Source organism: Trichomonas vaginalis, chromosome III, assembly GCF_026262505.1.
Source record: "Trichomonas vaginalis G3 chromosome III, whole genome shotgun sequence".
Taxonomy (NCBI): Eukaryota; Parabasalia; order Trichomonadida; family Trichomonadidae; genus Trichomonas; species Trichomonas vaginalis.
This window is the reverse complement of record NC_067205.1, coordinates 3,757,399-3,785,081: the sequence shown is the minus strand read 5'-3', so window position 1 is coordinate 3,785,081 and position 27,683 is coordinate 3,757,399. Positions and strand designations below refer to the sequence as shown.

The 27,683-nt window shown below is 31.4% G+C and overlaps 8 protein-coding genes and 1 pseudogene across 9 annotated transcripts, besides 12 other annotated features; 7 read left to right on the top strand and 2 right to left on the bottom strand.

Annotated features, from left to right (window-relative positions):
• Window positions 1-10,936: part of a mobile genetic element that runs on past the window's edge.
• Window positions 929-1,566, top strand: TVAGG3_0636460 (KilA, N-terminal/APSES-type HTH, DNA-binding family; the record flags this gene model as incomplete). Its single annotated transcript, XM_051241054.1, has 1 exon — window positions 929-1,566. A coding segment is annotated over one exon (638 nt), but the record flags the coding sequence as incomplete, so codon positions are not given.
• Window positions 1,916-2,389, bottom strand: TVAGG3_0636450 (uncharacterized protein; the record flags this gene model as incomplete). The annotated part of the gene is made up of 1 exon (XM_051241053.1): window positions 1,916-2,389. The coding sequence occupies one exon, from the start codon at window positions 2,387-2,389 to the stop codon at window positions 1,916-1,918; it is 474 nt and encodes a 157-aa protein (XP_051087640.1).
• Window positions 2,789-2,825: a mobile genetic element.
• Window positions 3,401-3,438: a mobile genetic element.
• TVAGG3_0636420 lies at window positions 3,740-4,720 on the top strand (annotated as a pseudogene). The gene has a single exon. A coding segment is annotated over exon 1 (981 nt).
• TVAGG3_0636410 (organellar and viral DNA polymerase type B) lies at window positions 6,352-6,912 on the top strand (the record flags this gene model as incomplete). The annotated part of the gene is made up of 1 exon (XM_001290616.1): window positions 6,352-6,912. One exon carries the CDS (start codon window positions 6,352-6,354, stop codon window positions 6,910-6,912), a length of 561 nt encoding a protein of 186 aa, XP_001290617.1.
• On the bottom strand, window positions 7,231-7,899 carry TVAGG3_0636400 (uncharacterized protein; the record flags this gene model as incomplete). The annotated part of the gene is made up of 1 exon (XM_001290617.2): window positions 7,231-7,899. A coding segment is annotated over one exon (669 nt), but the record flags the coding sequence as incomplete, so codon positions are not given.
• Window positions 8,499-8,852, top strand: TVAGG3_0636390 (uncharacterized protein; the record flags this gene model as incomplete). The annotated part of the gene is made up of 1 exon (XM_051241052.1): window positions 8,499-8,852. A coding segment is annotated over one exon (354 nt), but the record flags the coding sequence as incomplete, so codon positions are not given.
• Window positions 10,937-12,367: 1,431 nt separating the features above from the next.
• Window positions 12,368-12,478: a mobile genetic element.
• Window positions 12,479-12,622: 144 nt separating this feature from the next.
• Window positions 12,623-16,534: a mobile genetic element.
• Window positions 12,637-14,255: a mobile genetic element.
• Window positions 16,535-17,746: a mobile genetic element.
• Window positions 17,747-21,847: a mobile genetic element.
• TVAGG3_0636330 (uncharacterized protein) lies at window positions 17,873-18,963 on the top strand (the record flags this gene model as incomplete). The annotated part of the gene is made up of 1 exon (XM_001295680.2): window positions 17,873-18,963. A coding segment is annotated over one exon (1,091 nt), but the record flags the coding sequence as incomplete, so codon positions are not given.
• On the top strand, window positions 19,065-20,357 carry TVAGG3_0636320 (uncharacterized protein; the record flags this gene model as incomplete). The annotated part of the gene is made up of 1 exon (XM_051241051.1): window positions 19,065-20,357. One exon carries the CDS (start codon window positions 19,065-19,067, stop codon window positions 20,355-20,357), a length of 1,293 nt encoding a protein of 430 aa, XP_051087638.1.
• Window positions 21,848-23,393: 1,546 nt separating the features above from the next.
• Window positions 23,394-23,551: a mobile genetic element.
• Window positions 23,552-23,589: a mobile genetic element.
• A 1,174-nt stretch (window positions 23,590-24,763) lies between these two features.
• Window positions 24,764-24,800: a mobile genetic element.
• Window positions 24,801-25,278: 478 nt separating this feature from the next.
• TVAGG3_0636270 (protein of unknown function, DUF4106 family) lies at window positions 25,279-25,943 on the top strand (the record flags this gene model as incomplete). The annotated part of the gene is made up of 1 exon (XM_051241050.1): window positions 25,279-25,943. A coding segment is annotated over one exon (665 nt), but the record flags the coding sequence as incomplete, so codon positions are not given.
• Window positions 25,944-27,592: 1,649 nt separating this feature from the next.
• Window positions 27,593-27,683: part of a mobile genetic element that runs on past the window's edge.

The window sequence follows — 27,683 nt, the reverse complement described above, 5'->3', positions numbered from 1 at the left end:
ATAGAAGCTACAAAACTGTTTAGAATCTCACGAATTCATAACGTTTACCATGTAAAACGGTTATAAATAATGAGGGTAGAAATGAGGGTAGAAATGAGGTTAGATCTAACCTTCTACCCTAAACATTATTTTTGCTGAAAAATGACCAAATTTCATGAATTTCATTAGTTAGAAAAATAACGCTAATTTTTTCTAAGAAAATTTTTTATCTTGTATGTAAAGACAGTAATGTCAAACATTGAGTTTGAAACAGTTAGAAAGATAGACAATGACACCAAAGTGGTTAGAATAGGTGATTTAAACGTAAGATACTCAAAGAAATACAACAAATATTCTTTGTCAGACATTATAACACCATCTGAAAAGAAAACAAAGGACTGGGTTAGAATTGCTTCTACTCAGAAAATTTTGACAAGAAATCCTGAGCTTATGATATCGTAAGATTCTATGGAACTACAGCATATCTCATTGACAAAAGTCTTATACAATAGTTTTGTTATGGTTAGACCCAGTTGTTGGATATAACTTCATAACATATGGTTCATTCGATACGGAACGTTGCAGTGAAGGCTTACTTTATATCGTTCAGAAACCGAAGGACTTCAACACAAAAAGATATAAGATAGGAAGGGACATATAATATAACTCAAAGATATGACAGTACAGTCAATAGAGTCAAGGTTGTGTTCGTTAATGATATGAGAGCTGCAGAAACAGAACTACTTGAAAAGTTTGAGAAAATGTATGGTGCTCCCATGAAAGGTAAAGAAACGTTTGAAGTAGATGAGATAGATAAAGCTATAAAATTATTTGACGATGTTGCTGAAAAATACATGTAAAGCGTTTATTTTTGGTCTTTTATGAAAGTCAGAAAATAACGCTAATTTTTTTCTAACAAAAATTTTTATCTTGTATGTAAGAAACAGTAATGACAACATTAGAGAACACAACAACTGCTATCGTTCATGAAGCCATAAATGAAGAATACGAGTACATACAGTATAACAAACAGTTACGTCTCATTCGTTCAGTCAAAGATGACATGTACCAAATGCAGAGTATAATGAATGCTCTTCGTTCTACAAAGCAAGCATATCATTGGTTTGAAAACCAACAGACAAAAGAACTTTTAGAAGAATTTCCTCATATGATTGCTTCCCTCGGAAAACCGGGGGAAGAGATTCCGTACGAAAATCGCAAGAATTTGGCTCCTGGTTTGATTATTATTGTTCATAGACTTTTAGTAAATGCTGTAGCAATGTGGGCTTGGCCCCGTTATGCTTGTTATATTTTCATGATGTTAGATGAACTATATAAAGCAGAACGTGGAGAGATGGAAAAGGAACTTCATGCAAAAGATGAAGTCATTGAATCCAAAGACAAAAGCATACAGAAAAGAATACCACGTTCAGTACCAAAAGGAAAGGAAAAGAGCTATAAGTATATGATATATACTGAAGAGTTGGAAAATGAAGAAGATAAAGATATGGTTATGTTACATTTAGTCAGAAGAAACAACAAGAGCTTTTATGACTTAGCTAAGATATATAAATCTGACAGAAACTGGTTCTATCGTGAAAACTTACCGATTTCAATGACACCGAATGAAGATGTGAAACAAATAGTTCAAGATACGTTACCTCAAACACACTATGACATCAAAGGTTGCACAATACTTACATTCAAAGAAGACTTAACATTACTGAAGGAAAAAATAACAGAATATTTCGATATCTTCAAAGAGGAAGAATGAAGTCACGACAACATTAACGAAGAAGTCACGACAACATTAACGAAGAAGTCACGACAACATTAACGATAAAGTCACGACAACATTAACGAAGAGAGAATGAGGTGAAAAAAGAGGTGAAAAAACGGGTGAGATCTCACCTCTTCACCAAAAATATATTTTTGCTTAAATAGCTTCAGGGTCTATTTCTTCAACCATTTCACTTCCTTCGTCAATGTCAATAGAAGCTTCTTCAATCTTTGGTAAGAATTTCTGTATAACATCTTTGTTCGTTATTGTCTTCAGAGATGAAGGATAATATTTCACAGATGTTTCACCCTTCTTATATTCTTTCTGTTCGGAAAGATTCATAGCAATACTGAAGAAGTCAACGTTAGAGTTCTTTATAACAGTATAATGAGTATCTTTGACATTCACGAAGAAACTCTTTTGTTTCAAAACTACTGCTAACTCTTGTGAAGTATAACGTTTGCGGTCAATGACGATAGCTAATGGTCTGACATACTGACCGAACTTAGATTCTTTCACAAACTTCTTGTTAAAGATAACATTAACATTTGAAGCATTATTGAACTCATTCTTGATGGCAGTAGCGAGAGCATTGTATGAAAAGAACTTGCAATCTTGCATGTGTTTCATTATAATAAAAAGTTCGAAATATTTTAAAAATAGCCTTAAAAAATCTAAGCTAATTTTTTTCTAAGAAATTTTTTTATTTCCTACTAAAGATGTATCGGAAGTTGTCTAAGTTAGAACACTCGGAAATAAAACAACTTCTTACAGAAGCTAACATAGATGTTGCAAAACATTACGCGACAAACAAAAAAGCACTCGCTGACATCCTCAATGACTATAATGGTGCAATAAGTTATGATAGAATTCATGAGTTCATAAAGCCGCAACGCGGCGAGGACGAAGTCCATGCAAGAGCATTTCCTTTAAATGACGTTGCTATTGACTTATATCATAGACGTTCAGTACCTCATGAAGTAAGAAGAGAAATGTTTGACATAACAAATGCAAACGTTGGTGAAACTGTAATAAACAGAAATTCATCAAAAGTGACAGCTCTCAATTTTTTGACAATTGTAAATTCTAAATTGAATGAGAAAAATGAAATAATACTAAGCATAATACAATATTCTAGATTTAATTATAATTAAGAAAAAGTTAGTTTTGTGAGTACTTTTCATAGGCATATAGAATGAAATCTTCTGAAAAATAATATCACATAAACTCATATTATTTTCTAATTATAACTATTTTATATAAAAATCAAATTTAATGATCTTAAAAGCGAAAGATAAACCTCAAAATTTACGAATATAATGAGTGGGAATAGGCGTAAAGCAAAAATTGATATTTCATATGGTTTTATGTAGATAAGCATTATATTTCCCACTCATTATATTCGTAAATTTTGAGGTTTATCCTTCGCTTTTAAGATCATTGAATTTGATTTTTATATAAAATAGTTATATATTAGAAAATAATATGAGTTTATGTGATATTATTTTTCAGAAGATTTGTGTTCTTCTTCAAAATTTTATTTTTTTATTAAAAAGAATCTTTACAAAATATACATTTACTGTAATTAATATTTAAAACGTGCTCTATCAAAAGTTCCAAAAAATTCAATATTTTAGCTTTTCTGAGGTGTCACTTTTGATGAATTTCTGTTTACAACAAAACAAGAAGAAGAGACGACACACTGAAACAACAGAGAAGAGAGATGTTTAAAAGTGCTATAGAACAAGTTCGCAAAGCTAACGATGTCCTTCGTTCCATTGACGACAAACCAAAAGAAGGTGAGAGATGGTTAAAGAAAGATGAAGAGAATAGAAGAGAAATGTGAAGTCAGGCAATAGACTCATTGACTTTAACATCGAAGCTTTAGATGAACCAAACAGAGACTACTTACACAAACATTTCGGTAAGGTTTTCATGAGACTCTTAGAGAAGATTAAAATAAACTCCCAACAAAGATGGATGGTATGTTATAAACTTGGTGGAAAGTATGAATGTTCTACGTTAAACCTCAATAATATTGGAACATTACTACATCAGCTCTTGAAGGAGAACTTTATATCAGAGATAGAAGCAAATGCTGCAGGTATTGTTGAAATGCACTATGACTTCTTCTTGACAAACATAAAGAATCTTACTGAAATAAAGATGTATGATTTAACAGAATATGAAGGCTTAACGATGTCAGATGTAAAGAAAGGCAAACCAAAAAAGAGACCATATAGAGATGAAAGCACACTGACAAATGACCAGAAAGCCATTTTGGAAGCTCTTAAGCAAACAGGAAACCCAGCACTTATAGAAAGCTTTTGGAAAGATAATGGTGAAAAGAAGTTTTATAAGAAGAGAAGCGGCAGTTCTGGAAGTATCTTTGCACATTACCTATAAATCTTGAACGCTACCAAATCTTCAATGAACTGAACAAAAGAACTGCAACACTTATGACAGAAGATAACTGCTTCGTTTATGCTTGCATTCAGGCTGGAGTAAATGAAGAAACTATTGACCACATGAGAGAAGTCATTCGTGTTAGAGACTTTCCTCAAAGTAAAGTACAAGAAATTTCTGACGCAACAGGTATAGCATTTAATGTTACCATTGGTTATTTCGACAACTCCAAAGATAACAGAATAATTCACTACATACCAAAAGAATGTGAAACTGCTCGAACTATTGACTTACTTCTTGTTGAAGACCACTACATGCTAAATGAAAGATTACCAATGACAACATATTTCATCAGAAATTACAGAGAAATCTTGAAGGAGTGTGGTGGAATGAACATTGAGAAACAGATGAAGATTTATACAAAGAGAGAGAACAAATATGTTGTTCGTAATGATAGAACTACACCTCTATGGGATGTTATGAAAACATTGTGGGAGTGCAAATATTTCGAACCTATTTCTTATGGAGAACTTTTCACATATACGACTGACTTATATAAACAGAACCTTGCACCATTTAAAGACTGGTCATATTCTCCTAAGTATTGTGTTCGACTGAAGGAGAAAGCAGAGTCAAAAGAAGTAAATAATGCTAAGTGTAAGTTCATACCTGAGCACGTTTTCTTTGCTGACTTTGAGTGTAGCACAGACGGCTTTCATAAAGCCTTTAACATCTGTTACGACAGTGAAGATGGTTCTGTGAGTGAAAGCATTTGGGGTCAGAACTGTGCAACAGAATTTTTGGAGCGACTTCCTGACAAGAGTTTAATATATTTCCATAACCTCAGTTATGATATAAACTTCATCTTAAGACACATGACAGAAGTGAAAGGAACTCCCATCATTAAAGGTTCACGAACAATGCAAATAACTGGCTTATATAAAGGAAGGGCAATTATTATAAAAGACTCTTACAGTGTTATAAATAAGAAGCTTAAACTATTTCCTGCTATGTTTAACTTACAAACAGGACTGAAAGAAGTATTTCCTTACAACTACTACAGCAGTACTTTGTTAGCAAATGACAACAGAACTGGTGTCATTTCTGAAGCATGTAAGTTTATCCGGGATGCAGATACATTCATGAAAAACATAGATTCCATCAAAGGTTGCAGAATAGATGAGAACCACTTCGACTTAGAAAAGTATAGCACATTCTATTGCAAACAAGATGTAAGAATTTTAAGAGAAGGTTTGTTAAGTTCCGCAATGACATATTGAAAGAATTTGATTTAAACGTTTATGACTACGTTAGTATTTGTTCAATTGCTAACAAATTATTTGAGAACAGAGTGTACTTCCCGAATGGAAATTTATATGACCTCTCAAATAAACCAAGAGAATTTATTTCACGCTGTATTCAAGGTGGAAGATGTATGCTGTCAGATAACATGAAACAAAAGAGCGAAAAGAAACTCATTGCTGATTTCGACGCTGTTTCATTATATCCATCAGCTATAGCAAGACTTTATACTTTAGAAGGTATTCCAAAGGTTATGAAGAAAGAAATGTTAAGCACAGAGTATCTCATGAGACATTTATTCGATGACGACCAAAAGGAACCCATTGGTGAAAAGTTTATGTCTGGCTTCTTTTTGTTCTCATTAAGATAACAGAGATTGGAATACATAGACACTTTCCTTTAATAGTTTGTGACCCTGAACTAAATCCAGAACTTAACGTTCCAGAAGTTCAAACACTTGCTGTTTAATGCATGTTGACCATATAACATTACAAGACCTCATAAAATATCAAGGTGTCAAATGTGAAGTGTTGCAAGGATACTATTACGATGGAAACAGAGATATTAGAATAAGAGATGAAGTAAAGAAGTTGTTTGAGTTAAGGTTAAAGTATAAGAAAGAAGGAATCCTTTGCAAGAAAATATAAAGCTCATTCTGAACAGTATTTATGGCAAAACTATTCTATCTCCTATTGAGTCAAAAATAACCATAGTAAATGACAAAGATGCTATAAGATATGCCATCAGAAACTACAACCATATAGTGAAGTTCGAAGGTTTGGATGTGTTCAGATAAAACTATTTTCAAGCTAACGAAAAGCATTTGCAGACACTTTAACTTCTGTCCACTTGGTGTTAACATTCTGTCAATGTCGAAGAGAATAATGTGTGAAGTATTCTGTACTGCAGAAGATATGGGACTTCAAATCTTCTACCAGGACTGTGATAGCATGCATATTTTCAATGAAGACATACCAAAGCTTGCAGCAGAGTTTAAGAAGAGATACGGTCGCGAACTTATAGGAAAGAACCTTGGTCAATTTCATAGCGACTTTGCAGAAATAACACCTGGAAAACAAAGTTTAGCATACAAGTCAATATTTTGTGGAAAGAAGACCTACATAGACTTACTCACTAACGATTTAAATGAAGTTGCATTTCATGCACGTTGTAAAGGTGTAAAACAAGACGTCCTTGCTTTAACAGCTAATGAAATGTTTCCTGAAGCTATACAATGCTATTACAATGAAGATAAGAACGTTCACATACCTGTTGGAACATATGACAAAGACTCTGAGTTCAGTTTAATGAAGTTATATAAAGCACTTTATGACGGTCAAGAGATTGCATTCGACTTATGTAAGTCTTCTAGTCCTTGCTTTGCTGAAAAGTTTAACTTCTCAATAACGACTAAAACAAGCTTTATTCGTAAGTTGAAGTTCTGAGATCATTTATTTTTGTCAGCAATGAGGTCATGAATGAGGTCATGAATGAGGTCATTTATTTTTGTCAGCAATGAGGTCATGAATGAGGTCATGAATGAGGTCATTTATTTTTGTCAGCAATGAGGTCATGAATGAGGTCATTTATTTTTGTCAGCAATGAGGTCATGAATGAGGTCATTTATTTTTGTCAGCAATGAGGTCATGAATGAGGTTATGAATGAGGTCATGAATAAGGTCATTTATTTTTGTCAGCAATGAGGTCATTTATTTTTGTCAGCAATGAGGTCATTCGTGAAAAAAATAAAGCTAGCGTAGATTTTACAATACTGCGATGGTAGAGTTTAAGAGTTGTGCTTCAATGTAGAGACAGTCCTTATGGTCTGGAGGTAAGAACACTGGGCAGTTATGGTCATGAGTGGAGAACATGTCTATCCAAAACTCACGATTGAAGCCGGTTAATTTATAGTATTTAGGGTTAGGAAGTGGTGAAGTTCTTGTATGACCAATGAACTCATTTTCAACTCCCTTACTTAAGTTTGAATATAATATAGCTTGCTTTCTATCCCAAATACCTGGAAATCTAATTTCGGAAAATTCATTTTTCCTCGGAAGCATTGCATCATAATTGAAAACATTCTTGAAATCATCACTTGGTTCAGAGATTTGAAATCTTATACGTAATGGATTTTCTTTCTCTTTAGCTACTTCATTGAATGGTGAGAATACAATGAATTGACAGTCATGAGTTCCATCGGCATTTGATACAAACTCGTAATGAAAAGCTATTAATCTTTCTACAATTCCTTCTTCTTTCAGTTGTGCAAGAAACTCACGTAAAGGCTGTAAAGTTTGTACTTCAATGTTAAACTTCTTTTGAAAATTTTCGTAAAATGTAATTATACAGTCTTCTAACGTCGTACTGTCATTGAAGTATTTGTATATGTGAATGTTTTGGGCGCTTAAAGACTGTTCGTCATTTTCTATCTCGACTTGAAGTATAAAGTCAACCTTTCTGAAAGCACGTGTTATATACATAGATGTTATGCCAATGTACTTCTCTTCATTTATGTTCACAATCCAGTCTGTTGGAAACTTAAACTTACTCTGTTCCCCTTTATTTTGACGTCAGGGTTTTCACTACTGAACGCAACAGATAAAGGTATTTGTCTATACATTTAATTCGGATAAAAATAAACCATTTACTCTTTCTTTGCTTCAGCTTCTTTAGCTTTTGCTTCAGCTTCTTCTCTAGCTTTCTTCGCCAGCAAACGTGGGTTCTTTTGTCTTCCAGCAGCTAATGCAGCAAGTTGTTTTTCACTAAGTTTTCTCTTTGGTCTCTCTGGATTTTGTTCTTGTTTTTGTTCCTTCAGTTCGGATAAAATTTGCTCACGAATTTCTTTCTTCAATGCTTCAACATCTATGACCCCTTGGGTCTTGTCCGTAGGACTTGTCTGAGTCATTTGACTGCGGATAAAAATCTAACTTAAAACTTTAACCGATGTAAAATGAGCTTGTCAAAATCAGAGCGAGAGTCTATTATATTAAATGACGCAAGAGGAATACAACATCCTTTCTATTACGTAAGTCAGAGTAAAGATGGTAAAATATACGTAAGAAAAAGAAAGGTACCATTAGCAAATGCAGAGAGCGACAGCATTAAGGTGTATGGCAAGGGTGAAGCCCACGAAGCCCATATGAAACCTTCTGTTCAAACTGAGCCACCAAAAGAACAAGAAGAAAAGAAGCCAGATGTACTTTCAATAACGAACCAAGAGCTTATTGCAAAGTTCGTGAATTTCATTGAAAAACAAACCGAGTCAAAGAATCCTGACCCGCCAGTGAAAGAAGTTGAGACAAAAGAGAATGTACAGTTCATTGAAAATGTCAAGAAACAACTTCCACCACGAATGCCAAGAAGAAGAGTGAAAATAATGAAGTAAATAGATATTTTTATCCGAAGTAAATACATGCAGAACGAACAGTTAAACGAATTTACTCCAGCAGAGCATATTCATCAGATTCGCTCATATTTCGATATCATAGACAATGCAGTTCAAATTGCGACACTAATAGAAAATATTCTGACGCAAAGATTCCATCACAACCTGGAACTGCTAAAGATAACACATGGGTAACATTCAATCTCTCACCTCCTGGTGAAAATATGTTGGACCTTTACAATACATTCATTACGTATAAAATGGAAGGTCAATTTATTGTAGATAAAGAAATTGGTTCAGGTTCCAATAAAACAAACCCACCAGGATTTTGGATTGGTTTCGATGACGCTTTCTATGCAGTTGCTGGATATCAAATCCTTGCAAACGGTCGTATCGTATATTCTCAAGACAACGCAAGAAAAGAAGCATATATAACTTCAAACTCACAAACTACCGAACAAATAAAGAAAGTAGATGTTTTCTCAAAGACTCGACATGAAGATGTATGGAGTCATTCGGGAACATGCAGAACAGGACAAATTGTTAATGGTCCAATTACAGCAGGAAAATCATTTGATTTAAAGCTTCGTTTAAGAATTCCTTGTAGAAGATTCCTTCAATTAGAAGCTATTCGATTTATTCCAGCTTTTGCAGGAAACATTCAGCTTAAAGTAAAGTTCAGTAGCGACGCCTTACAATGCACATCTATATCTGTAAATGATATCATTGCTTTCAATCCAACTCTTAAAGTTGCATTTGCTTCAGATTCAAATCCACCGACAAATAAATTTGTTCCATGGAATGAACCATTCACTATGATAACGAAGGCAGTAGAAGCTAGTGGAACAGTTACTATTACAACTGTAACCCAGCAACTATTTCGAACAAAGATGGATTTTAATGAATGTTTCATTCATCCAAAGTCATTCTCTTTAGACCCTAACATTTATACAGAACTTGTAGAACATTATACAAACGAGGCTTTATGTTTTCCTGTTAAAGTTATGGATTGGATTCCTATGGACGGTTCATTCTCAAAGAATACAGATAGTTCAAGTGCAACATTTACAGCAGCTTATACGCCTATTAATGTTAAAAGTATTTGGGCACTATTTAGAAAGAAAGACAACTATTATGTTAATTTTGAGAACCCTAAGTTTAAATATCTTCAGCTTTCCATGGAGCTTATGGAAATATGCCTGCAGAACCTGAAAAATCATATGGACCTGTATTTTATGAAATGGTTGCGAACGCTTGCAATACAAACAATGATATGATAGGATTTAATGAAGATGTTATGAGGTCATTGGTGGATGATGGTAGTGTGGAACATAAATGGGATAGCTATGACAACACACATTTCTTATGTGGTTTTCCAACAGAGTGGACTTTTGCTTCCAGCAAGGTCAAACATCTACTGCTCCAATAACATACAAATTGTCTGTTAAAGGACCTATTGAACTAGCAACTGAAAACGTACCAAAGCCACTTATTGGATTTATGAGGGATTGTTGCTTTGCCATTCAGGTGCGTGCTAATGGCATCCCCATAATAAGATTAGATGACTATAACTTAGCTACGGACGACAGTGAGGAATAAAGATGAACGTTTATTTTTAAAGCTTATAAATGAGTTCTTCATCAAGCTCTCGTGAACCTTCACCATCTATGAAACAAACTTTACCAAACGATTATGGAGCACCTATTGAATATTTCTTACGAGCTGCACAATGGCAAAGAGCAGTCTCACCAAGGTTAGGTGTTCCACCAGCTCCTGTCAAAAATAGCATTTGGTCAAGTCCTTATATAAGATATGGTCTCCCACTAGGTTTGCTAGCTACAGCAGGAGCAGTTATGATGTTGAAAAGAAATAAAGCAAATGTTGTAAATAATACTGAAGTAGCTGAAGTTAAACAAACTCCAACACCTTCGCCAAAACCAACGCCTTCACAAGCAAAACCTTCAATGACTCCTGAACCTATGGAAGTACAAACTCCTGTTCAAAAGTCAACTCCTAAACCGACTCCAACATTTAAACCAGAACCTACTCCTCAAATAAATCGTAAAACTCCTGCGTTTCCTTACTGAAAAAATAACGTTATTTTTATTTTATTTGAACATTTTATTTAGAGTAAAATGACGACTAAAGTCACTGAAGCAATGAAACAAAAGTTTTTTGGTAGAATACATTAAATCAGGAACTATTCCAGAAGGTTTTTACATTCATACTATGAAGGATGGTAGAGTTCAGTTTAGAAAGATAAAGCAACCATTAGATAGAGAAGGTATATTAAGGAAGATTAAACTTCATGAGGACAACATTGCTGAACTTAAGAAGAAGTTAGAAGAGTTGGAGAAAGGAAGAGAGTTATAAAGCAATGAGAACGTTAGTGTGTACGTTAGTGTGAACGTTAGTGTGTACGTTAGTGAGAACGTTTATTTTTTCATGTACGTGCATTGTGTCGCGGGGAGTTGCCATGGGCAATGACCTGCGCACAATATATAACGTACAGAGAGGTGAGATGAGGTGGTTTATGTGATAAATACTTTACGTGGCAGAAATAGTTTAAGGTTATTAGAAATATTGCATCTGCGATGTAAAATATACGTTAGTGGTTTTGTAAAGTGTCAGATTGACATATAATGGGTAAGGAGGCGCGCAGTGCCACCGTACTGAAGATATGTGTACTAACTATTATAGCGCAGTAACATGCAACTCATCTTGAGATTCACATTTCATTTTCACAATTATTGCATATATACATCAATAACATATTGTACTCATATATCTACACGACTCTAAACTCAATGACATCAAATAATGCTTGTAATATTTAAAATAATTTTTGCATTTTTGATTCTCAGCTTAACTTCTATAAATGTCACCAAAACATTTCATTCCTACCAAGAAATAATATATTAGTAATTAAGCGTTTATTACCATTGTTACTCACATCATATTAATTCATTTTTGTAATTTTTTAAATAAATGACTGGAATCATAAACCCTATGTACCCATATCAACATGTTAAAATTTCAAAGTCTGAAACTTAGTATACATTGAGTTTCATGAAATCAGATAATCTCGTAGATTTCTTAAATATTATATATTGCTGGCCAATAATGATGCAGCATGATTCTCCATCATATCAGCATTCTAAACATATCTTTATTTTGTCAATTGGCATAAATTAAAGGTGCTTTTCAGGCGATAAATGGTATTTTAGATACCTGGGTAGGGGGTCATGAAAAAGTTGCAAAAGTCAAAAATTGAGGGTATATATGTTGAAAAAATAAAAATGGATTTTGGTCGATAGTAATTATTAAATCATATATGTAATGCAGATATTAAAATAACGATAACTTAATTGAAAGTTAAAAAATAAAAATAAAATAAAAAAAATTAATTAGAGATATTTAATAATAATTTTATAAATTTGTATCATCAGAATTTATTAATACGAATTATCTATTTAGATCTAAAAATGCAATTTTTGAAATGATTATTTTATAAAGGCAAACCCAAATTTTAGCTAAAAGTGACAGGGAAAAAAACGTTTAGTATTAAAAAAAGACCGATGAGAGCTTCGTTCGAAATATAGAGGGAACTGAGAATGCGCAACCATAGGGATGCGACGGTTTTACGCCATGACTGTTTAAAAATAGAATAATACGCCATTTTTGGGGCCGAATGGCGGGTACTTCGTACCCGCCATTCGGCCGAATAACAAAACAATACAAAATTATCGCCATCCTTTTTTCTTCTTTTTGAGATGGATAAAATGCACACATTTGCACACATTTTGACACTTTTTCTGACAAGCATCATTCAAATTTGAAGAAAAACCTCTAAATTTCATTCAAATTTCTGTCAAAATGTGTGCAAAATTGAAATAGGCACACATTTTGACATACGATTATTTATATACGTTATTTTAATGGTTTCAGAGAAATCTTCGTTACACATTATTGAAGATTACTCAATATTTAAGTGAATGACTCACTACCACCTGTTTAGAAAAATGGTAGCATAAAATCCAAATGTCACATATATTATTTCTTATTTCATACAAATAAACTTACAATTATAACCTCAACTTGTTTGCAAAGCAGAAACTCAATATAAGCAATCGATCAGTAGTGTATTTAAAAGTCGAATTTAAATTTAAAAATTTATAATCTTATTTCGGAACCAAATAGTATAAATTTAGGACAAAAAGCTACGTGGTGTTGATAACAACTATTAAAATTCAAATATTACTACCATGAACAATACAATGGCTCATATTGATAATTGATAAACGTGCATATAAATTGCATATATCATCAATGTCATTAAGTAAAATACATGTATATAAATAGATTAGAAATATTTTTCGGTTAGAATTAAAATCTATGCAATAAAAAATAAGTTATAAAAATAAATACCGAATTTTTATTTGTAATATAAACTGCTACAATATGCTAGTGTATACAAATGTATTTGTCGTATTGATTTGAAAGATCTTCAACATGGTTCAGATCTAAATTTGAAACTCGTAAAATAAAGCGAATCTTTATTTATAATATAAACTGCTACAATATGCTAGTGTATACAAATGTATTTGTCGTATTGATTTGAAAGATCTTCAACATGGTTCAGATCTAAATTTGAAACTCGTAAAATAAAGCGAATCTTTATTTATAATATAAACTGCTACAATATGCTAGTGTATACAAATGTATTTGTCGTATTGATTTGAAAGATCTTCAACATGGTTCAGATCTAAATTTGAAACTCGTAAAATAAAGCGAATCTTTATTTATAATATAAACTGCTACAATATGCTAGTGTGTACAAATGTGTTTGTACAAATGTATAACTCTTTGTCAATTGTTATGGCACCTTATAACTTAAAAATCATTTTCATTAACAAATATAAAAAGTGACAATTAATATTTTCATTAAATGCATATTTAATTATCAAAACAATGTCGATTTAGCTTGAATGTTCATTATAAATGTGTAAGTTTCGGAAAACAAAAAATAATTAATTCTCGCAAAGAAACTTATTTTAAAAGAACCTAAACAAAAGTTCATATAATAATAAATCTAAAAATAGATATTAATTTAAACGAAGATAATGAGAGAATGGGGATGTTGTAAAACAATGAGACTTAATGATCAAATAATTAAAATAATAAAATTAATTAAAGGAAAGCTAAAATAGTTTAATGAATTTTTATAGATTGATTACACAATCAATGTTTCTGTGTCAATGTACGTCAATCAACATTGTTTCATTGAATTTTGTCTTTCACCAAGAAGATTCAAGAACAAAGTTTTGTAGTTTCAATAGATTGATTACACAATCAATGTTTCTGTGTCAATGTACATCAATCAACATTGTTTCATTGAATTTTGTCTTTCACCAAGAAGATTCAAGAACAAAGTTTTGTAGTTTCAATAGATTGATTACACAATCAATGTTTCTGTGTCAATGTACATCAATCAACATTGTTTCATTGAATTTTGTCTTTCACCAAGAAGATTCAAGAACAAAGTTTTGTAGTTTCAATAGATTGATTACACAATCAATGTTTCTGTGTCAATGTACATCAATCAACATTGTTTCATTGAATTTTGTCTTTCACCAAGAAGATTCAAGAACAAAGTTTTGTAGTTTCAATAGATTGATTACACAATCAATGTTTCTGTGTCAATGTACATCAATCAACATTGTTTCATTGAATTTTGTCTTTCACCAAGAAGATTCAAGAACAAAGTTTTGTAGTTTCAATAGATTGATTACACAATCAATGTTTCTGTGTCAATGTACATCAATCAACATTGTTTCATTGAATTTTGTCTTTCACCAAGAAGATTCAAGAACAAAGTTTTGTAGTTTCAATAGATTGATTACACAATCAATGTTTCTGTGTCAATGTACATCAATCAACATTGTTTCATTGAATTTTGTCTTTCACCAAGAAGATTCAAGAACAAAGTTTTGTAGTTTCAATAGATTGATTACACAATCAATGTTTCTGTGTCAATGTACATCAATCAACATTGTTTCATTGAATTTTGTCTTTCACCAAGAAGATTCAAGAACAAAGTTTTGTAGTTTCAATAGATTGATTACACAATCAATGTTTCTGTGTCAATGTACATCAATCAACATTGTTTCATTGAATTTTGTCTTTCACCAAGAAGATTCAAGAACAAAGTTTTGTAGTTTCAATAGATTGATTACACAATCAATGTTTCTGTGTCAATGTACATCAATCAACATTGTTTCATTGAATTTTGTCTTTCACCAAGAAGATTCAAGAACAAAGTTTTGTAGTTTCAATAGATTGATTACACAATCAATGTTTCTGTGTCAATGTACATCAATCAACATTGTTTCATTGAATTTTGTCTTTCACCAAGAAGATTCAAGAACAAAGTTTTGTAGTTTCAATAGATTGATTACACAATCAATGTTTCTGTGTTAATGTACATCAATCAACATTGTTTCATTGAATTTTGTCTTTCACCAAGAAGATTCAAGAACAAAGTTTTGTAGTTTCAATAGATTGATTACACAATCAATGTTTCTGTGTCAATGTACATCAATCAACATTGTTTCATTGAATTTTGTCTTTCACCAAGAAGATTCAAGAACAAAGTTTTGTAGTTTCAATAGATTGATTACACAATCAATGTTTCTGTGTCAATGTACATCAATCAACATTGTTTCATTGAATTTTGTCTTTCACCAAGAAGATTCAAGAACAAGTTTTCCTCTTTTTCTTTTTTAAATGATTAAAATATTACCTTGCTTCAACTTTACACGTTTTCGTTTACTAAAATTATCTTTTACCTTCACTTATCTTATCATACCCAATTATTCATTTAATTCTATATTTTTCTGACCAAAAATCCTCTCAAATCTCCCTTCTTCTTTCAAAAATTCTATGAGTTTATTCAAATTTCCTTTAAATCTTTGCTAGTCCTTCTATAAGATTCATTCTAAAATTTTTGAAAAAAATTTAAAATTTGCTAAATATATTCTTTATTACTTTGCACTATTTTCCAATTGAAAAATCGTCGATTTTAATCAAATGTAAGATCATCATAATAAAAATTATGAAACTTACCGTGTTTATTAGTAAATTTCAATATGAAGTTGTTATACAAACAGCTGGGACTTTAAATTGAGAAATTGCATAATTCCATCTACAAATTTTGGTCTAGACAATAATCATTGATAAATTATAATATATGTATTATGTGTATTTACATTGCATATATAACAATTTCAATTTCTATATTAAATTGTTATTTGATATCAGCTATATTTGTTCAGGTGAAATGAAGTGTAAAAATATAACTCATGAATTACATATATATATATTATTTTTATTATTAAAATCAAATTCAGATTTATAAATTAAGGTTATTCATTTTTGATATGGTTATCACGCTCAAATATGGAAATAAAATTAAAAAAGTCAATACTCCTCAAGAAATACATTGTCTATCATTATATCTATATGCTTCCAAAGTATTTCATCTTAAACTAAAGACTTTTATATTACAAAAAGATTCAAAGAAGATACAATTGTTTAATTATGTTAAACATTATTCAGATATGACAATTGAAATAAAAGAGTCAAAAAAGCCTCTAAACTATTTGACAATCCAATAATTTCTTGAGTGTGGGACAAACTATCCAGTGTCACTTTTTTATTAACCTTATTTTAAAAAATTAATAAAATAATAATAAAAAATTATTTGAATCTTTTACATTAATTGTTTCTTTTTTAAAAGTACCTTTAAAGTACAATAAACAAGATTTGAATCTATTGATCCTTGTTGCAAACTTGAATATATTGCTTCAAGCATTTTTGAGAGTAGCCCATGCTAGCTTTTATCTCTTCTTGGATACCAAACTGGAGGAGCTCCATAGTGTTGAATATCACGGGCTCCATACAACAAATTGAATAAGGTATTTCAAAATTTGAAGGAAATGGTCCATCATTGAATGTAGTGGCCGGGAATTGAATGACATACAGATAGTTTGAGGAAATTTGTTATAAATTATAATATAATTGAAGAATTAATTATCAAAACAAGTCTAAGAGCCATTTGTCAGATTTTCCCGAAATGCAAGGTTAAGATTTTAGCAGCGACTAACTTTGAGTGTACATATATAATTGTTATACTGAGTACTTTCTATCTGTGTTACTTATTTGAGTCTAAGAGCCATTTGTCAGATTTTCCCGAAATGCAAGGTTAAGATTTTAGCAGCGACTAACTTTGAGTGTACATATATAATTGTTATACTGAGTACTTTCTATCTGTGTTACTTATTTGAGTCTAAGAGCCATTTGTCAGATTTTCCCGAAATGCAAGGTTAAGATTTTAGCAGCGACTAACTTTGAGTGTACATATATAATTGTTATACTGAGTACTTTCTATCTGTGTTACTTATTTGAGTCTAAGAGCCATTTGTCAGATTTTCTCGAAATGCAAGGTTAAGATTTTAGCAGCGACTAACTTTGAGTGTACATATATAATTGTTATACTGAGTACTTTCTATCTGTGTTACTTATTTGAGTCTAAGAGCCATTTGTCAGATTTTCCCGAAATGCAAGGTTAAGATTTTAGCAGCGACTAACTTTGAGTGTACATATATAATTGTTATACTGAGTACTTTCTATCTGTGTTACTTATTTGAGTCTAAGAGTCATTTCTACCATAGAACTAGATATTGTCTCTCATTAAATATATATAACTGTAAACTGCTTAATTCATTTATCTATTTAGATAAAATTATATTTATATAAGATTTCATGTTATTATTTCATCTTTATTATTTTTTTATTCCTTTGAAAAGTGACACTGGATAGTTTGTCCCTTTCTCATAATTTCTTCAACTAAACTATCAAATTTGGAGGATTTAATAAAATGTGGATATGATATGGATATTTCACAAATTGCATTGTTTTCAGCCAGAAATGACATTGATACTGCTATGAAAATACTGAACATGGATTCAATCGAAGAATATGGATATGAACTTAATTGCTTATTAAAACAAGTAAGAGAATTTAGAAGAAGTGATATAAAAGGTCAAATGATTGCAATAAGGACAGATAGCAATGGTAAAAAATACACAGAAGTATTAGCAGAAAGGATTTTTAAAGCAGATAGCGATGTTGAATCAAGTGATGATTCATATGATATCATTGAAGATGTAAAATCAGATAAAATTAAATCAGGAAACGCGCTTAATATTAATGATATAATTGGCAATAGGAATCCAAATATTAATGGAGAAACGATTAATAGCCATTCAAATATTAATCAAAACATTAATGAAAGAAATTCAAATATTGATGGAGAAACGATTAATAGCCATTCAAATATTAATCAAAACATTAATGAAAGAAATTCAAATATTGATGGAGAAACGATTAATAGCCATTCAAATATTAATCAAAACATTAATGAAAGAAATTCAAATATTAATGATGAAATTACTGATGGTCATCAAAATATTAATGGACGCATATTGAAACCAAAATCAAATAATAATAAATCTCGGCAAGCAATCCCCAAATTACCTCCTAATTTTATACAAGTAAATAGAGTAAACATCCAAGTTCCTCCAGCGCCAGCTCTTCCTCAACAGAGACAACAACAATCTCTTCCAACTCAGGCTCTTCCTAAACAACAACCACATATAACTGATAATTTATCTTTTGATAACTTTATTAACCCTCAAATTATTATTGATAATGCGAAAGTATATCAAAGTATTTCCGACAAAAGGAGTCAATATAATCTTTCCAAAACCATTTGCGAACAATGTGTTGCAAACTACAATATATTGAACAAAGATGATAAAGAAGCCCAGAGAATAAAAATTAGTGATATTTTACGTACTTATCATACATTTAGTATATCTGACTCTGACAAACTTGCCTATAGGAAAACGATATATCCTCAAGGTATTCCATTACGATTTGAACGTTATTATTGCAAGAATGATCATTTAGAGTTACACTATTATTGTGCCAAACGAAAAATGTGGTTATTCACAAATTATATCATTATTTCCAGCTGGTTCGAATATAAAAGCGTCAATCCACGAAATAAATCCTCCACACAACTGCTCCAAATCGGAATATTCGATTGAAATCAATGGAACACATCAAATCAGGTATGAATTCGAATCAATGATATCAACTTATATTCAAAATAATCCATTGTTATCACTAGCTGAAGCTCGACAATATTCAAATCAACTCATATTTGAATACAATTCTTCACATGATGATACTATTGATATTTCACCTCAAACAATAGCAAAGCTATACTACGAGATCAGGCCTAAAATCAAACTAAGCGAAAATGAATTAATTAAGAAGTTATTAGAAAAGTATAACAGCACAGATTATTATATAACCCAATATTACTCAAGTTCAGATGATACTAACTATTATTTCTTCGGGTTGCCAGCTTTTATAAAAAGAGCTAAAACTTGCAACCATCTTTTCATAGATGGAACATTTCGTATCGTTCCAATTAAGTTAGCAAATGGGCAGCTCTTAAATCTTTTAGTATACGATGAAGCTACAAATTTATATTTACCTTTCCTTCATGTACTAATGACAGGAAGATCATCACTTAACTATGATACAGTTTTTAATTTAATGATCACATGTCCTCTTATTAGTATATCATTGGGAAAATATAAAATCATTACATCAGATTTTGAGAATGCATTAATGAAATCAATCAAATCTAAAGTCAATGATGAAACTACAGTCACTGGTTGTATATTTCATTATATAGCAGCTCTTGTTAAAAATTTCAAAAAGTTATGTGATGAAAACGATGTTTGCGCAAAATCACTTTTAAAACTATTATGTGCATGTCCTTTTGTTCCAATAGAAGTTTTTGAAATAATTTGCAAAAAATTAGATGCGATTAAAGAAATAAATGATTTTGCAAAATATTTCTTAAATACATGGGGTAAAAAGTATGATGTAATTAACAAGCTGAAAGTATCTGATATGATCTTTTCCAATAATGGAGTTGAGTCATTTAACAAAGTGTTAAACTCTCATATTGCATTCCCACATCCAACTATTTATCATATGATTTACATCCTATTGAAAGTTGATAAGGTATATTTTCATCGATATGCAAGGCAGCAAAATGACAATTTTGATCATAAAAAATCGTATTTTATACCATTGACAAGAATTCAACAAGAGTTAGATGTATTCACATCTAATTTTGGATTAGAACGTGCAGAAATACCAAGTGAAATAATCAAAAAACATAAAAAATCATTTCGATTTGGAGAGGCCGATTATCGAGATATAGAAATTGAAAAATATCTGAATAAAAATGATGAGCAGTTTTCAAATTCTGTTACAATTAAATTAGAAGAATCCGATGATATAAATATCAATGAATTCGAAATTACAGAAGATGATATTTTTGGAAATGAGATTAATTAATTTATGACAAATCATTTAGAATAAAAAATTATTTTATAAGAATTTGAAAATTAATAATAAGGGAAATAGGAACAGTAATATATAAGTATATATGAAGACAAAAATTCAATGAAACAATGTTGATTGATGTACATTGACACAGAAACATTGATTGTGTAATCAATCTATTGAAACTACAAAACTTTGTTCTTGAATCTTCTTGGTGAAAGACAAAATTCAATGAAACAATGTTGATTGATGTACATTGACACAGAAACATTGATTGTGTAATCAATCTATAAAAATTCATTAAACTATTTTAGCTTTCCTTTAATTAATTTTATTATTTTAATTATTTGATCATTAAGTCTCATTGTTTTACAACATCCCCATTCTCTCATTATCTTCGTTTAAATTAATATCTATTTTTAGATTTATTATTATATGAACTTTTGTTTAGGTTCTTTTAAAATAAGTTTCTTTGCGAGAATTAATTATTTTTTGTTTTCCTAAACTTACACATTTATAATGAACATTCAAGCTAAATCGACATTGTTTTGATAATTAAATATGCATTTAATGAAAATATTAATTGTCACTTTTTATATTTGTTAATGAAAATGATTTTTAAGTTATAAGGTGCCATAACAATTGACAAAGAGTTATACATTTGTACAAACACATTTGTACACACTAGCATATTGTAGCAGTTTATATTATAAATAAAGATTCGCTTTATTTTACGAGTTTCAAATTTAGATCTGAACCATGTTGAAGATCTTTCAAATCAATACGACAAATACATTTGTATACACTAGCATATTGTAGCAGTTTATATTACAAATAAAAATTCAGTATTTATTTTTATAACTTATTTTTTATTACATAGATTTTAATTCTAACCGAAAATATTTCTAATCTATTTATATACATGTATTTTACTTAATGACATTGATGATATATGCAATTTATATGCACGTTTATCAATTATCAATATGAGCCATTGTATTGTTCATGGTAGTAATATTTGAATTTTAATAGTTGTTATCAACACCACGTAGCTTTTTGTCCTAAATTTATACTATTTGGTTCCGAAATAAGATTATAAATTTTTAAATTTAAATTCGACTTTTAAATACACTACTGATCGATTGCTTATATTGAGTTTCTGCTTTGCAAACAAGTTGAGGTTATAATTGTAAGTTTATTTGTATGAAATAAGAAATAATATATGTGACATTTGGATTTTATGCTACCATTTTTCTAAACAGGTGGTAGTGAGTCATTCACTTAAATATTGAGTAATCTTCAATAATGTGTAACGAAGATTTCTCTGAAACCATTAAAATAACGTATATAAATAATCGTATGTCAAAATGTGTGCCTATTTCAATTTTGCACACATTTTGACAGAAATTTGAATGAAATTTAGAGGTTTTTCTTCAAATTTGAATGATGCTTGTCAGAAAAAGTGTCAAAATGTGTGCAAATGTGTGCTATGTTTTTTTCTCTTCTTTTTTTTCTCTTTTTTTCTCTCTCTCTTTCTTTTCTCTTTCCTCTTTTTACTCCTCTTTCTCTTTTCATCATTAAACGTAGAAAGATATATTAATATTATTTTAAAATTAAAAAAAAATAAAGAAAGTATAATAAGTAATTATTTAGTTATCGATATATATATATGTAAAGTGATAATCTGAGGATAATCTGAGGAGGAGTCTGAGGATTAGACCGAGGAGTAGTTTGAGGAGTTTGATGATAATCTGAGGAGTTTGAGGATAATCTGAGGAGTTTGAGGATAATCTGAGGAGTAGTCTGAGGAGTTTGAGGATAATCTGAGGAGTTGTCTGAGGAGTAGTTTCAGGAGTTGTCTGAGGATAATTTGAGGAGTTTGAGGAGTAGTCTGAGGAGTTTGAGGATAATCTGAGGAGGAGTCTGAGGATAATCTGAGGAGTTTGAGGATAATCTGAGGAGGAGTCTGAGGATTAGACCGAGGAGTAGTCTGAGGAGTTTGAGGATAATCTGAGGAGGAGTTTGAGGATTAGACCAAGGAGTAGTCTGAGGAGTTTGAGGATAATCTGAGGAGGAGTCTGAGGATTAGACCGAGGAGTAGTCTGAGGAGTTTGAGGAGTAGTCTGAGGAGTTTGAGGATAATCTGAGGATTAGACTGAGGAGTTTGAGAAGTAGTCTGAGGATAATCTGAGGAGTATTTTGAGGATAATCTGAGGAGGAGTCTGAGGATTAGACTGAGGAGTATTTTGAGGATAATCTGAGGAGAAGTCTGAGGATTAGACTGAGGAGTAGTTTGAGGATAATCTGAGGAGTAGTTTCAGGAGTAGTCTGAGGACTAGTCTCAGGACTAGTCTGATGAGGAGGACTCTAAGGAGTAGTCTGAAGAGTAGTCTCAGGAGGAAGATCTGAGGAGGAGTCTTATGAGGAAGATCTGAGGAGTAGTCTGATGAGGAGGGGTCTAAGGAGTAGTCTGAGGATGATGAGTAATCTGATAAGGAGTAGTCTGAGGATGATCTGAGGATAACCTGATGACTAGTCTAGGAGTGGTCTAATAAAAATGTAAAATATTTTCAAAGAAAAAATTCTATGAATTTTATATTTTAATTCTTAGCATTATACTGAATAAAATAAACATAAATATCAAAATTTGAAATTGAACACGCCAAAAAATTGATAATCCACATTCAATATTTTGTAAGTGGCGTACATTTTGAATACTCGCCATACGCCTTGGAGTTCTCAATTTTGAATTCGCCTTTATTTGGGCGACCTCAGAAAAATACGCCATTAAGAAAATATTGTATGAGATTTTAAATTTGAACACGCTCTACCTTAAGGAATTAAATTTATTAAGATATATTTATATATAATAAACGATTACTTAAAAAAAAGTATTTCATCGCTTATGTAAGTTTCAAAAAAATCACGAAAATAAAAAAATCAAGATTAAAATTTTATTTTTAATTTTTGAATTTCTCAAATGGCGAAATTTTTGGGCGAACAAAAAAAATGTACGCCTGGTCAAATGGCGTGTTTAACGCATCCCTACGCAACCATTCTCAGGGAATATTGGATGCTATTCCCGTTCCCTCTGTATGGAAAATTGAGGTTTTCAAAGGGAGTTAAAATAATATCAAATTTATACTAATTTACTTCAAAATACAAAAGTATTTGACAGCTAAAATTAGTTACTTTAGCAAGCCTATTGTTGTAAACAGAAATTCATCAAAAGTGACACCTCAGAAAAGCTAAAATATTGAATTTTTGGAACTTTTGATAGAGCACGTTTTTAAATATTAATTAAAGTAAATGTATATTTTGTAAAGATTCTTTTTAATAAAAAATAAAATTTTGAAGAAGAACACAAAATCTTCTGAAAAATAATATCACATAAACTCATATTATTTTCTAATATATAACTATTTTATATAAAAATCAAAATCAATGATCTTAAAAGCGAAGGATAACCCTCAAAATTTACGAATATAATGAGTGGGAATATAATGCTTATCTATCATAAAACCATATGAAATATCAATTTTTGCTTTACGCCTAATTTTTGACGACAATTAGCAAAAAATGTTAAATGTTAACACTCAGTCCATTTGAATATAAAAATAAAATTGACTTTGATTAAATGTTTTTTATTTATCATGCAATTCTTCTTGCTACCAAAGATTTGAATAAAATTTCAAAAATAAGATAGCTTAAAAAATAATATACGGTAGTGTTTACTAATAGATGAATAGTATATAAATTCTATTAAAATGGATTTGATCCAAAAAAATATATAAATTTGATCATAAATAAAATCGTTTTAAATTACTTCTTCATTTAAATTATAACAATTATTTTGGTTTTATATTTTTTTGGATCAAATCCATTTTAATAGAATTTATATACTATTCATCTATTAGTAAACACTACCGTATATTATTTTTTAAGCTATCTTATTTTTTGAAATTTTATTCAAATCTTTGGCCGCAAGAAGAATTGCATGATAAATAAAAACATTTAATCAAAGTCAATTTTATTTTTCATATTCAAATGGACTGAGTGTTAACATTTAACATTTTTTGCTAATTGTCGTCAAAAATTAGGCGTAAAGCAAAAATTGATATTTCATATGGTTTTATGATAGATAAGCATTATATTCCCACTCATTATATTCGTAAATTTTGAGGTTTATCCTTCGCTTTTAAGATCATTGAATTTGATTTTTATATAAAATAGTTATATATTAGAAAATAATATGAGTTTATGCGATATTATTTTTCAGAAGATTTCATTCTATATGCCTATGAAAAGTACTCTCAAAACTAACTTTTTCCTAATTATAATTAAATCTAGAATATTGTATTATGCTTGGTATTATTTCATTTTTCTCATTCAATTTAGAATTTACAAATGTCAAAAAATTGAGAGCTGTCACTTTTGATGAATTTCTGTTTATTAAAAAAAAAGGTAGTGGGGCCTCCAGGCACTTCGTGCCCTCTAGCCCCGAAGATGTTTAGTATAACATGCAGTTTATATAAAATGAGGTTTTTTTGGGTGAAGGGGGCTTCCCAGGCACTTCGTGCCTTCTAGCCCTAAAAATTTTTGAAAGTCGTTGCTGTTGACTTTTCGGTAGAGGACTCAAAATAGTAGAACTATGTCCGGACAAGTAAGGGTCTATCGTCGCTACAGAAAAGTTACGGGCGTTCAAAGAAATATACTTTGAGAGACTCTTTAGAAACTTTAGACGTTTTACATAACCATCCATGCTTTTACTTTACATCCGATAAAAGTGGTTTGGAAACCGTTATGAGATGGAAAGAGTTTTATACATGACTATGAGTTTAGATACGATAAGATAGAATATGAGAGAGGTCCTATAAACCGGAGAAAGTGTCATATAAACATCTGTCAAAAACAGCTTTTTAACTTCACTTAAATGCCACGTAAGCTACGTAAGAATATACGTAAGAGGAAGAGAGCATTGAAACATCCAATAGTAAGACTAACACCACAACAACAGTTGCAACAACAAATGCTGAATGACTCCACTATGTTGCAACAAATGTCAAGCAATCCTATGCTTTTAAACCGAGTTGTTGGTGCACAGAGTGGAGGTTTAAGAGCGGCACTTTTAGCGAAAATGGCAGGCTATGGTGGAGCTGCAGACGGAACAGCCTATAACCCTCAAAGTCAAATGAATTTGAGTTCACTCAAAAATCAAATAGCAGATGTCAAAAAGTCAAACATAGACATACAGAAGCAAATAGGTGAAAACGAAAAGAAACTAGAATATGACAGACACACAAAGAAACTCAATGAGTTAAACGTAGAGAAAAAGAAGAAAGAAGAACAACTGAAAGAACTAAGTACAGAGCAATATGCGAAAAAAGTGTCAGAAAAAGCAGCAGAAGTAGCAAAAATGGAACAAGATGTCATAAATTTGAAAAACCATACTACTCGATATAAAGTACTGAAAGATGAAGAGATAAAACAAAAAGCCCTGAAGACATATATGGATAGCGATGAGTATAAAAAGGAAGTTGAAGCAAATGTAAAGGCAGAAAAACTTTTACAGTTGCAAAACCAAACCGTACAGTATGAAAACTTAGCACAAGAAAGTAAAAATAACGACGCAGCCATGCAAAAGGCAATGAAAAGCGCAGAATATATAAAAGCTAACAATGACTGGTTAGATGCCCAAGCCAACGCTAAAGCAGCTCAGCTTATAGGTCAATAAGGACAAAAATACAAGCGGATGAAGACAGTTCAAATGAAGCTTTAACAAATGCTGACTTTAAGAACGCCTTCGAAGCTCTTCATAGTAAGGTGAAACTAGTGAACGACTTCTCATCTGGAAAGAAACTGAAGTCTGAAGGTTTCGACAAAGAGTTAAAAGAAGTAGCACAAAATATGACGAAAATAACAGATGCAGCAACGAGACAGGCAGTTCAAAGTGCCTATGACGCCGTTAGAGCAACTGTTGTGAAAAGTCAAGAAAAAGAGTTACAACAGACCAAAACAGACCTAGTAAATGCTTTCTTAAAAACGAAAAGTCAGGTAGGACATTACGCTGCAGATGGAACATATGTGCCAGCTGGTGGAACTTATATACCAGCTGGTGGAACTTATATACTAGCTAGTGGAACTTATATACCACCAAACCCTCCAAGAGAAGCACCTGCACCAGGACTACCTAAAACATTTACATCGTCACATGGACACAGACACAGGCATGCACCAAAACCAACACAACAACCAACAGTTCAAAACCCTGCACAACAACCACCTCCACAACCAGCACAACAACCAACAGTTCAAAACCCTGCACAACAACCAACAGTTCAAAACCCTGCACAACAACCACCTCCACAACCAGAGCAAGGACATAAAAGAAGTAGAGAACAAGGAAACCAAGAATTCTTAAAAATGCTTAAAGAAGACTATGGTTACCCAGATACTATTGACTTTAGTGACAGATATAAAGAAGCTATTAGAAAGTTCAATGAAGGAAATACTGACCCGAACCTATTTAGCTTTATGGCTCAACACCAAATCGGATATAATTTCAAACCTGGAAAATACAAGCTCGCAAAGGGATATGATTTAATAGCATATCATCCAAATGACATGAACGAATTTACTCCGAGATATTTGGTGTCAGAGCTAAATGACAATTTAACTATCTTCATGAAACGCGTAAAAATAGAGACGGAACGAAAGAACAAAGGCTTATGAATGCGAATGACTTAAATAGGGAACTTGTTGAAAACGGTCTCGGAATATATGAAATGCCAGCAGATGAGGTACAAGAAACTCCACAGGAAGAAGTTCAGATACAACCAGACATGGAAGAAATAGTTCAGCAACAACAGCTAGAAGAGCCTGAAGGAAACGAACAAGTCACTCCTTTGGAAACTAACTTCACAAACTAGATGAAGATTTGGAACAGCCGAAAAATCTTGACCTCAACAAGAGTATGCGGAGAATATGGAATATTTCCAAGAGTCTAAAAAAATTCGGCTGACATAGTAGAAGAATATCGAAAAATGTTTGCCGACATACAAAAGACTCCACACCAGATGAAAATATTCAGCATAGAATGGAAGTACTGAAAAGAAAATGTACACAAATACAACAACCCTTTTTACTTACGAGCATTTAACGTTCAATCTTCGGATGAACTCGGTGAAAATAAAAGGTTAAATTTCAAGAAAACATATAGAAATGAAACATTGTTTAAAGTTCATTCAGAACCTAACCAAGATGGAAACAAACCTACTTTTGTTTCTGCAGACGATGGAACTACAATGAGATGGGGTCATAAAGCTAACCCGGATAGGT